General features: G+C 33.0%; 1 protein-coding gene across 3 annotated transcripts in view; it reads left to right on the forward strand.

Moving 5' to 3' along the window:
• ROCK1 (Rho associated coiled-coil containing protein kinase 1) overlaps positions 1 to 11,622 on the forward strand; it is a 148,146-nt gene extending 136,524 nt beyond the window's left edge. For 2 of the 3 annotated variants that reach the window (XM_059140810.1, XM_059140811.1), the window contains exons 28-33: positions 2,706 to 2,776; positions 2,983 to 3,071; positions 7,104 to 7,182; positions 7,331 to 7,592; positions 8,272 to 8,479; positions 10,057 to 11,622. In XM_059140810.1, the coding sequence (XP_058996793.1) occupies positions 2,706 to 2,776; positions 2,983 to 3,071; positions 7,104 to 7,182; positions 7,331 to 7,592; positions 8,272 to 8,479; positions 10,057 to 10,063 (716 nt within the window). In that variant the 3' untranslated portion in view covers positions 10,064 to 11,622. The remainder of the gene's footprint in view (positions 1 to 2,705; positions 2,777 to 2,982; positions 3,072 to 7,103; positions 7,183 to 7,330; positions 7,593 to 8,271; positions 8,480 to 10,056) is intronic. The other variant, XM_059140812.1, reaches the window with a different exon arrangement.
• Positions 11,623 to 12,073: the final 451 nt, after the last annotated feature.

Raw genomic sequence — 12,073 nt, forward strand, 5'->3', positions numbered from 1 at the left:
TATAACCTTAGTGGGCATCTTGTCCTTAACTAGATGATTCCTCTTAAGTTTCCCAATTCTAAAAAAAACTTAGGAAAAAATGATCTGTCGTACAATCCTGTGAAGTTCTTAAAATCACTGTTATTCGCCTGATTCTTTTATGTCTTCACCCTCTTTTTGGTTCTGTAGCAGGTTGTATCTTAGTACAGTATAAATATAAAAGTTACACTTGGATTAAGATTTTCCCATTGCCTCGATGATAAAAAGATTAACATGATAACTGCCTCTCCTCCCTTGTTCTTTCTCTTTCCTTCTTTTGGAACCACTGAGCTAATAATCTGAAAAGAATGTAAAAGTAGATGAAGCACTAGAGAAAACACTTGATATTCAACATTCTATTAATACTCATTGTCTCTTATGGATTATCTGCATCATTCTCTCTCCATCTAGCTTTATCTCAGTCTATGTAATTTAAACCTGTAAATAGTGGATTTCTTAGTGTGTTTCAAGTATTTGAGTATATAACAGCTTCTGATGTGCCCAAATCGAATCAGTGGTTTGGAGATAATGCATCTGAAGTCTTGAGCATTGATTAATTTCCTTTTTTATATCACTTATGAATACAATTAAAATATTTTGGGATGGTTCCTTAGCTCTGTTTCTAAAGAACCTACAGCCAAAAGTTATAAATAATTTTGGCATTTATTCTCATAGAGAAATAACTGGAGGATGGGGTATTTTGGCATACACAGTTTTATATAAATGTCAAGATTTCAGTGACTTTCACATCTTTTTTATGAGGAATTACTTGATTAAATAGACTTAGGAGGAGTAAGAGCTGCAGTTTGGGACACACTACAGGGAAATTTTCCTAGCGATAACTTGTTGCTTTTGTAAGATAGAATATTTGTGAGTGACTAGCAACCTTCTGCATATTATTTAATATTAAGCTGCCCTTTGGTTTTTAAATTATAACAATTATTTATGAGAGTGACTGGCTAATTCAGAAAAAAAAATTGCAAAATAATCAACAAATATCTGTCAAGTACCTATCTACTCTTGTGTCTCAGATATCTTGAGGTGTATAAAAATAGTGTTATGATATGGTCCCTGATCTTACAAAACTTATCAAGGAACTACCTAAGAAGACGAAATAATTATTGCTGAACTAAATTAACAGCAACTGAGAAAAATGTTGGGAGAAGAGGAGGATCATTTTGAGCTCAGGTTTCTCATTATCTTCTCCACCTTTACAACTACAGTTTAGATTAAGGGGAATAACAAAACTAAAGGACATTAGGTGCGTGGAAGAAGTTAGAACAAGAAGAATATTACTTCTGATTCAATTAACTGCAAAGCTTTTTAGCTAAAGGACAGAGTAGCATTATGTTCTAGGAACACAAGCTCAGAAATTAGGGTAAACCTACTGTTTTGACAGTTACTAATAGAGTATACTCTTGAGCAAGTCTGTTTCCTTTCTAAACCTTAGTGTCTTCTTTTGTAAATGGAGAATGATAGTAGAAGCTATCCTATCCTGTATTCGTAGGAATGTAATATATATTCATGGGATAATAGGTTTGAAATGTAGAATATTACTTGGAAAGCATATGTCAAACCATAAATGTTCAGTAAATGTTACCTATTTTAATTACTCTAAGACTTAGATGTTTTACAGTGGTTTATGTGGAGAAAGACATTATATATTCCCATTAGGGTCATGATTTGAGCATTATACTTGAAAATTGACTACTTTTCTGTTCTTTTGTGTCTTAAATATTAAAGATAGGTACAGAAAACAATTAAATGCTCTTATTTCTAACCTAATATAAAATAATCATTTCTAACAGTCTTTTCCTCCAGATATTTCTAATAAGCATTAATTGTATTTAAATAGTAATAATGTTTATTTTTAAATGCCTTGATTGAATTTGTCAAGGAATTTCTAATATGCACAAACTGGTTAATATATTAGCAGCTAACCAACTCAATTCTATGTTCTTTTGCTGTTGATCAAATTCTGATATAACATACTTAAAAGACTTCGTTTATATCTCTTTAGTTTGGTAAGAATTGCATTTGGACTTAACTCTAGAATTAAGTAGTCCCCAACCAGATTTGGAAAGTTTTATTGAAATTTTATAGGTGCTTTACAAAAAGTTTATCAGAATATTGTGCTGAGAAAACAAATAAAATGCTTGTCTCTTATTCTTTATATCTAGTTGATTCTGCCTGCATTCCTTATTTATTTATCTTCTATTCTTATCTTCTGTGAGTAATAGGATACTTCTCTGTACTTTTGCTTGCTCTTTCTTGTGTAAATCATCGCTCTGATTTGTTCCACTTGCTGCATTTTTTTTTTTTTTTTTTTTTTGCTTAGTATTTTTATGAGTGTTAAATGATATTTAAAGTCTTCTGTATCATATCCCATTTAAGCTGCAATCCATTCCAGTCTTGCCTGGCTCTTAAGGGTATTGTTTTACCTCATACTTTTATAATTGAGTACTTAATGTTAATTATATGGGAAAAGTGGCTTGGGATTTTTTTCTGCAATATTTGTATGGCCATTAAAGTTGATTTGTGTGATTGAAGCATGGAAGAGCAAATTATAGCACTTATTCATTTAGCTGTGTTCAAATGTCTGTTGCTGCATGCTGTCAGACAACATGTAATAGCTTTTCCTCTTGTTACAACTTAAGACTGAAGACAATATATTCTTTTTCTCCTAGAGTCAAGAATTGAAGGTTGGCTTTCAATACCAAATCGAGGAAATATCAAACGATATGGCTGGAAGAAGCAGGTATTATATTCTTCACTTTTTCTAATTGATATTCTGTTATGTATTTTGCTTTTAAAGCATAGAACTTGTATTAACTGATCTATTTTTAGCATTGATCTCAGATTAGTACAGTACATTTTGGACACAAATGTCAAGTATTGTGCTTATTATTTTAAACCAAGTTAATGTTGCTTGTATATATATTCCCATTTTTTTTCTCATTTCAGTATGTTGTGGTGAGCAGCAAAAAAATTTTGTTCTATAATGATGAACAAGATAAGGAACAATCCAGTCCATCCATGGTATTGGACATAGAGTAAGTTGTCTTTGGTTGAATTTTAAATCCGTTAAATATTAACTTATGATAATTATTTTTATACTTATAATTTAGGTTTTCTTTTTTCAGATTTTATTAGAGAGAGAGCTCCAGTAGGGGGAGGGGCAAAGGGAGAAGCAGACTCCCCACTGAGCAGGGAGCCCAACATGGGGCTCCATCCCAGAAGCCTAAGGTTATGACCTGAGTTGAAGTCAGCTGCTTAACCAGCTGAGCCACCAGGCACCCCTAGACTTAGAATTTAGTTTATATTTTGTTAAATAATGTTGCATACTTCTGTTAACAAACTTTAAAACTTTGCATTACATCTTTAGCAAAATGTGAGAGGGAAAATTTTGCATAGCTGATTCGTGTATTCTAAAGACACATTTTTTATTTCAAGGGTTGATTGGTTTTAGGTTCTAAGAGCATCTCCACAAGTACTATATATAATTATGTAGTCATTGTTAAGGAAATGTAAATATATCTTTTGTTTTTAATAGAGGCCTTTAATAAACAGGCTTTTTCCTTTGTATTCATTCTAAAACCTTTTCTTAAGCACTGCTGCCTGTATCATTATGGGTCTTATAGATTGTACAAAGATGAGTGAGATGTTTCCATTTTTAAGGAGCTTACAGATAGTAAGAAGTAGTAGGTAAAAGAAGTAGTAGAAAAGATAAAATATACAACAAAATATAAATTCAAAGTGAAATGTGGATGCTATTCATGAAAAATATAAACTTAAAATGAAGTATTGCCATTCCTTCATTTGTGAAGTCAGTTATAGCTAGAATATAAAAAGAATTAAGCAACTACCAAAGAGTACTGAAATTTTATTTCTCAATTTTTCTCTCTTTTTCAAGTATAATTAATATATAGTGTTATATTAGTTTCAGGCATATAGCAAAGTGAGTCAACAATTCTGAGCATTCCTCATTACTTACCACAATAAGTATAATCCTAATCCTCTTCATTTAGTATTTCCCCCACTGTCCCACCCACCTCCCCTCTGGTAACCATCAGTTTAAACGTTTTGTATATTTAAGTCTGGTTTTTTAGTTGTTTTTTTTTCTTTATTCATTTGTTTTGTTTTTTAAAGTCCACATATAAGTGAAGTCATATGGTATTTGTCTTTCTCTGACTTATTTGATTTAGTTTTATACTTTCTTGACTCCACATATATTGCTGCAAATGGCAAGATTTCTTGTTTTGTTTTATTTTGTTATGGCTGAATAATCTTTTCACCTATGGTTGTACACTTGTGTTGCTTCCATATCTTGGCTGTTAAAAATAATGCTGCAATAAACATAGGGGTTCATATATTGTATTACTATTTTTGAATTAGTATTTTCATATTCTTTGGGTAAAAACGCAGTAATGGAATTATTGGAGCATATGGTTATTCTATTTTTAATATTTTAAAACACCTTCATACTATCTTCCACAGTGTCTGCTCCAGCTTACATTCCCACCAGCAGTGCATGAGGGTTCCTTTTTCTCTACATCCTTGTCAATACTTGTTATTTCTTGTATTTTTAAACCTAGTCATTCTGACAGGTATAGGGTGATACCTCATTGTTGTTTCTATTTGCATTTCCCTGACGATTACGGATATTGAGCATTTTCTCATGTGTTTTTTGGCTATCTGTATGTCTTCTTTAGAAAAATGTATGCCCTCTGCCCGTTTTTTTAAGATTTTATTTATTTGAGAGAACAAGTGAAAGAGAGGGAGCGAACACAAGCTGGGGGAGGGGGAGGGCAGAGGAAGAAAGAGAGAAACAGCAGACTGCCTGCTGAGGAGGGAGCCTGAGGTGGGGCTCGATCCAAAGACCCCAGGATCATGAACAGAGCCAAAGGCAGATGCTTAACCAACTGAGCCACCCAGGTGCCCCTCCTCTGCCCATTTTTAATTGGGTTATTGGGGGGGGTGTTGAATTGTGTACGTTCTGTATATATTTTTTATATTAACCCCTTAATCCATAGATCATTTACAAGTATCTTCTCCCATTCAGTAAGTTATCTTCTTGTTTTATTGATTTTTTTTTATTTTTTTTGCTATGTAAAAAGCCTTTTTTATGTAGTCCAAAGAGTTTAATTTTGCTTTACTTTCCCTGCCAAAGGAGACCTATCTAGAGAAATGTTTCTGTGACTTATGGCAAAGAGATTACTACCTATGTTTTCTTCTAGGAGTTTTATGGTTTCAGGTCTCATATTTAGGTCTTTCCTCCATTCTGAGTTTATTTTTGTGTTTGGTAAAAGAAAGTGGTCCGGTTTCATTCTTTTGCATGTAGCTGTCCAGTTTTCCCAGCACCATTTGTTGAAGAGACTTTTTCCCATTTTGTTTTCTTGCCTCCTTCATTGTAGTTTAATTCATCTTAAAAGGCATGTGTTTATTTCTGGGCTCACTATGCTTTTCAGTTGATCTGTGTGTCTGTTCTTGTGCCAGTACCATATTTTTTTTTTTTTTTTAATTTCCTAATGTTTAAAAGATGCATTAGTTGTGAAAATTTAAATGGTCAACTTAGGTGGAATAATACATAAACACTAATATTAAAGATACCGTCTTTCAACTTCAAAAGTTAAGTACTTTCAGATTGATGAAAGTTGGTTATTTTACTTTTTTATTGAGGCAGAATTTTTGTGTGATAAAAATGCATACATCTTAAGTATTGTGTTCACTGATTTTTGACAATTACAAACACCCATGTAAAACAAGATAAAGAGAATTTCCAACCCTTAGAAAGCCCACTTTTTTCAGGAGGAAGAAAAAGATCATCTGAATTTTATTATCAAGTTTTGCCCATTCTAGAACTTCATGTAAATTTATATGAAGTTTAAAAGATACCGTAAAGAAATTTATACCATTTTCTTTATGGTATCTTTTAATGGAAACCAGTTTTAAGAATTACAGCCTTTTGTAGTCTAAGAAATTTTGCCTACCCAAAGGTTGTGATGGTATTCTGTGTTCTCTTTGAGGAATTTTATTGTTCTAGGCTTTATATTTAAGTTATAATTAATCTCAAAATTTACTTTTGTGTTTGGTAAGAGGATGCAGTTGAGGTTAGTTTTGAATGTGTAGGTGTGTGTTTTTCCATGTAGATATCTAGTTGTTCCAGTACTACTCATTTTTATATATTGATCTTGAATTCTTTAATCTTGCTGTTTACTTACTAGTTTTGTTGGGGTGTTTGGTGGATTCCACAGGACTTTTCTACAAATATAATCGTGTGCTTCTTTCTAATCTATAAGCCTTTATCACATATATGGATTCATATGAACACTACCAGTTACAGAACAGTTCCATTACAGGGACCCATCTTGCTACCCTTTTGTAGCCATAACAAGGGCCCTTTCTCCTTCCCACTCTAATCCCAGGCTACCTGTTCTCTGTTCTCCATCTCTGTAGTTTTGTAATTTCAAGAATGTTGTATAAATGGAATCAGATAGTATGTAAACTTTGAGATTGGCTCTTTTCACTCAACATAATGCTCTTGAGATTCATCCAAGTTGTTTATTTCTCTTTATTGTTGAGTAATATTCCATGGTGTGAATGTACCACAGTTTGTTTAACCATTCATTTGGGTTATTTTCAGCAATTGGCTATTATAAATCAAGCTGCTGTGAACATTTATGCACAAGTTTTTTTATAAATATAAATTATTTTTCCTCTGGAATGAAGGCCCAGGAGTGCAAATGCTGGGTCATATGTTAAGCATATGTTTGTTTAGTTTTGTAAGAAAGTGCCATCCTGTTTTTCTAAGTGGCTCTGCAGCTTTTACATTTTTGCAATAATTGTGTGAATAGTGTAGTTTCTCTGCATCTTCATCAGCATTTGGCATTATTACTATTTTTACTTTTTAAATTTATCAGGTATATAGTGATACTGTAATTTTAATTTGCATTTCTCTGATGACTAATGATGTTGAACATCTTGTAATGTTCTTATTTGCTATCTCTATGTCTTTAATGAAATGTCTGTCTTTTACTGTAGGTGAGTTTTTGTAATAGCTTAAATCATACTTATTTTTATTTTAGTAAATTGTTTCACGTTCGACCTGTAACCCAAGGAGATGTTTACAGGGCTGAAACTGAAGAAATTCCTAAAATATTCCAGGTAAAAACCATAATAGATCTTTTACTTAAGTACTAAGTGCATTTTGTGAAGTAAATGCAAATATTACCAATGCTTTTTATACATGTGAAACTTTTATGTACAAATTAAGACTTTTTAAAATCTTTTGTTTTACCATTCCTGAATGTAGATCCTATATGCAAATGAAGGTGAATGTAGAAAAGATGTAGAGATGGAACCAGTACAGCAAGCTGAAAAGACTAATTTTCAAAACCACAAAGGCCATGAGTTCATTCCTACACTCTACCACTTTCCTGCCAACTGTGAGGCCTGTGCCAAACCTCTCTGGCATGTTTTTAAGCCACCTCCTGCCCTAGAATGTCGAAGATGCCATGTTAAGTGCCACAGAGATCACTTAGATAAGAAAGAGGACTTAATTTCTCCCTGTAAAGGTAAGGCATAAAAATTACTTTCACAGTTTATAAAAAATTGGAAAATTAAGTCCCATTTAAATAGTTTCTTCAAGTGTAGCATTTTCTACACCAATTTGAAAAGAGGTTGTAAGAAGTAATATTTTGACATGGTGGAGCAACATGTGGCTGTCACTTCACAGTTACAGATTTAGCTTTGAACACATGTTTTTAAAGAGCATTACCCCCTTTATAAAAAATGTACCTCTAAGAAATTACTCTAAATTGGAGAGAAGGACTATAGGTGAGTTCCACTGTATTATTCCTCCATGAGTTTTTTCTTCATACTTGTTTTCTTTTTGTCTGGTTTTCACTGCCTAGACCAACATGCTGGATCATAGACAAAATGGCCTCTAGATTAGCAGAGGTAGCCTGACGGAAAGAATACAGGCAACAGCTATTTTAAGATAAGAAACTTATGTTCTAAAAATACATTAATTTGTTTCACTTCTGCATTTTTTTTATTTCTGTTTTTATTTTTCTTAATAGTTTGTGACCAATGTTTTCTTTTTAAATGTTAGGCCTTAATTAAGGAAAAAGAGATATTTTCCAAGCTCAATTAAGCATAGTAAATCTTAAAATTTTAAGAACTTACAAAATTATGCTTCAGTAGAGCCATTTTAGGTATTGTATGACTTTGTCTTTTTTTTTTTTAACATAGTAAGTTATGATGTAACATCAGCAAGAGATATGCTGCTGTTAGCATGTTCTCAGGATGAACAAAAAAAATGGGTGACACATTTGGTAAAGAAAATCCCTAAGAATCCACCATCTGGTTTTGTTCGTGCATCCCCTCGAACACTTTCTACAAGATCTACTGCAAATCAGTCTTTCCGAAAAGCGGTCAAAAATACATCCGGAAAAACTAGGTAAGGATTGTAGTGTTAACCTCTGGGACAGTGTGAAAGTGATTTGTATCTATTAAATCTAAAATCTAATTGTTCTTTTCCTTATAGAGGGCATCATTTGTAGCTAAGTATTTATAATATATGACTTAAAATAACTTTACAAACTACTTTGATTCCTGTTTGAAGTTGATAATATTTATAAATGTCATATTTAATTCCACATCTATGTCAGATTTTGCTATCATTGGTTGGTATATATGGCCCATACTTAGACCTTAATTTTTTAAACAACTTGCGGATTGTCACCCTTTTTAAATGTAAATAGATTCATATAAAACTTTGCTCTTCTCTTCTTTAAGTTTAACTATGTTGGCATAGATTTTTTTTTTTTAAGATTTTTTTTATTTCTTTATTTGACAGACAGAGATCACAAGTAGGCAGAGAGGCAGGCAGAGAGAGAGGAGGAAGCAGGCTTCCTGCTGAGCAGAGAGCCCAATGCGAGGCTTGATCCCAGGACCCTGAGATCATGACCTGAGCTGAAGGCAGAAGCTTTAACCCACTGAGCCACCAGGAGCCCCTGGCATAGATTTTTTTTTTAATCAAAATTATTATTTTGGGGGACGCCAGCAGGGAGCCTGCTTCTCCCTCTGACTCTGCCTTCCACTCTGTCTGCCTGTGCTCGCTCCCGCTCGCTCTCTCTCTGACAAATAAATAAATAAAATCTTTAAAAAAAAAAAATTATTATTTTGGTATCACTGATGATGGTGTTGCAAATAAACTTCCCAGTTAAGTATACACCTCTTTTTTTTAACTGGTTTTGATAGAATTTTTTCAAAAATATTTATATGTTATAATAAACAATTATAGGACATAATTAAGTCCCTTCCTCAAGAGAGGTTATGATAGATATCTCATTCAGTTCTCATACATAAATAAATGAGGCCCATAGGAATTAAGCCACTTGGACAAGATCCCACATCAAGCTAGTGGCATAGTCAGGGTTGAAACCTATTTTTAGCCAATTCTAAAGCCTAAATTTTTTCTTCTTTACCAAATACCAACTTACCTAGAGTTTAATCCCTATATAAGAGGAATATTGATTTGAGGAAGCTGAGGCCTGACATAGATTTGCCTCTCTGTTAATGTCAAGTTCATCCCATTCCTTTACTCCTTATTACCAATAACTGAGTCTGATCCTTTGAAATGAGTGGTAGGTATTACACCATCTGTATTCTTCAGCCACCTTTACTACTCCAGGGTATTATCACCTCACTTTTGACTGACTTCTGTAAAATCCTGTTATCACCTCTCTCCTGTATAAGATAAAGCTGCGCCCAAAATTACTTAAAATTGAATTATAGCTTTGTAAAAAACAAAACAAAAAAGGACCATGTGTTTGAAATAGAGTATAAGTAAGAAGAAAATGATGCTAATTATATTTTTCCTTTTCCTGTTTTCCAAATTTTGTGTATTTCTTAATCACATATAAAGATAATTTATATTTACCTCTCCCTACAATTTTGTTTCTTGTATTTTTAAACTGAGTATATTTCCTTAATTACATTTTTTTTCTTTTTCTGCCCCCCTTCCCTCTCCAGCAGTTAACCATGTGGCCTAACGCCTTGTGGAATCATGTGGAATGCTACCTGATAAACCAGGCTTCTTTAACCATGCAGAGCAGACAGGCTGTTCCTTTGACACAAATATCACAGGCTTCAGGGTTAAGATTGCTGTTATTCTGTTCTTGCTTTGGCACAAAAGCACACTGAGGGTTTTTGTTGTTGTTGTTGTTTTGTTTTGTTCTGTTTTTAATTGCGGGTTTGCCTACAGGTAGATTAGATTAATTATTACTGTGTAATGCAAGTACAATTGGGGGAAAGCTTAGGTAGGTATATTTTTTTAAAAAGGTGCTGCCTTTTTGAATTCCTAAAAAAACGCCTGTCAATCATGATAGAACACAGTTTTCCTCATAGGAGTGAGAGGAAGGGACTTTCACTTTCAAGTGGAATGGCCATCACTATGAAGATCAGCTCATGGAAGGAGTAAAGAAAATATCTCAAAATGAGACAACTGAAATTCTTTTAAATGACTTCAGTCTTTGTGCTCTTGCAAGACTATACAAAACTATTTCAAGAAAGCAGTGACATCACTTGACTTCAGTGCCCTCACTGTAGAATTTAAAAGCCTCACTTTTGATTGCCCGTGGCAGACTTATGGAGAATAATTATTTTACATTATGCTTTACAAAATACTGTATGTGTTTCAGCACGTTTGTAGATTGGGGAAATGGGAGAAGGCAAAAAAATAAAAATTTACATTTAATCTATGCATTTTTGCCAAGCCATATTGAGTTATTTTACTACTAGAGACGTTAGGAACTAACTGTACAAAAGAACCAAGTTTTAAAAGCGTTTTTGTGGGGTACATCATTTCTGTAATTGTATAATGTATTTCTTTGTGGTTTTAAATGACAAAGACATTAAGTTAACAAACATATAAGAAATGTATGCACTGTTTGAAATGTAAATTATTCTTAGAACACTTTCAATGGGAGTTGCATTGCCCTTTTAGTGCCTTAATTTGAAAGAATTATTTTACTGCCATGACTAAATGTAGAAATTTCAAAAGAACGTATTTTCAAGAAATTTTGTGTCAGTGGGTTCTTCATTGATAATTGGTTTAATTTAAAATATTTAGAGTTTTGTTGGACTTTCACAAATTGAGTACAATCTTTGCATTAAACTACCTGCTACAATAATGAATGACTTTATAAAATTCTGCAAGATATGTAGGTTTATGTCAATATAAAAGAAAATTATGGCAATACATCTGTGATGTTTTCCAGTTAACATAGGAATTACCAGATAAATACTGTTAAACTCTTGTCCAATAACAAGAGTTGATTCATACATATGGGCAGTATGATTTATTGTTTATTTTTTTAACCAAATACCTCCTCAGTAATTTATAATGGCTTTGCAGTAATGTGTATCAAATAAGAAGCACTGGAAAACTGATTCGTCTCTAGGATGATATGCATGTTTAAAGTGGTATTGAAAGCCGCACTGATGGATATGTAATAATAAACATATCTGTTATTAATATGCTAATGACTCTGCTCATTTAATGAGAAATAAAAGTAATTTATGGATGGATACCTTTAATATGACTGGTGTTTTCTCGTGGCTGAAATGAATAGAAACCATGTTATAAATTAGTCCCTGACTGTAAATAAATGTTCGTTAAAGTCCATGATTAGATTAAAGTGGATTTTTAAAAGAAAATGTGGTTTGGCTCTAAAACTAGTGGCTACAGTTGAAGAGTTGAGTAATGTCTGTTGGAAAACAGTTCTCTGTGGGTCTCTTGCATTTTTCCATGTCCTGTGAGCAGTGGCTCTGGCAGCTTTAGTTCTGGTCTATCTTTACCAAAGAGATTTGTATAATCAACAGCCTTGGACAATATGTCTGCCTCAAAGAAAGGCAAGTTGTTTACTATCCAGTATAATAAAAGATAGTATCTCCCCCTAGAGCAAAAGCTGGCAGATTTGCTTATGTTCCTTATAAAAGATTCAGGTACTCTAAACTTAAGGTTCCTCATCTGTAATGCAAACCCACT

Source organism: Mustela lutreola, chromosome 11 (assembly GCF_030435805.1).
Source record: "Mustela lutreola isolate mMusLut2 chromosome 11, mMusLut2.pri, whole genome shotgun sequence".
NCBI lineage: Eukaryota > Metazoa > Chordata > Mammalia > Carnivora > Mustelidae > Mustela > Mustela lutreola.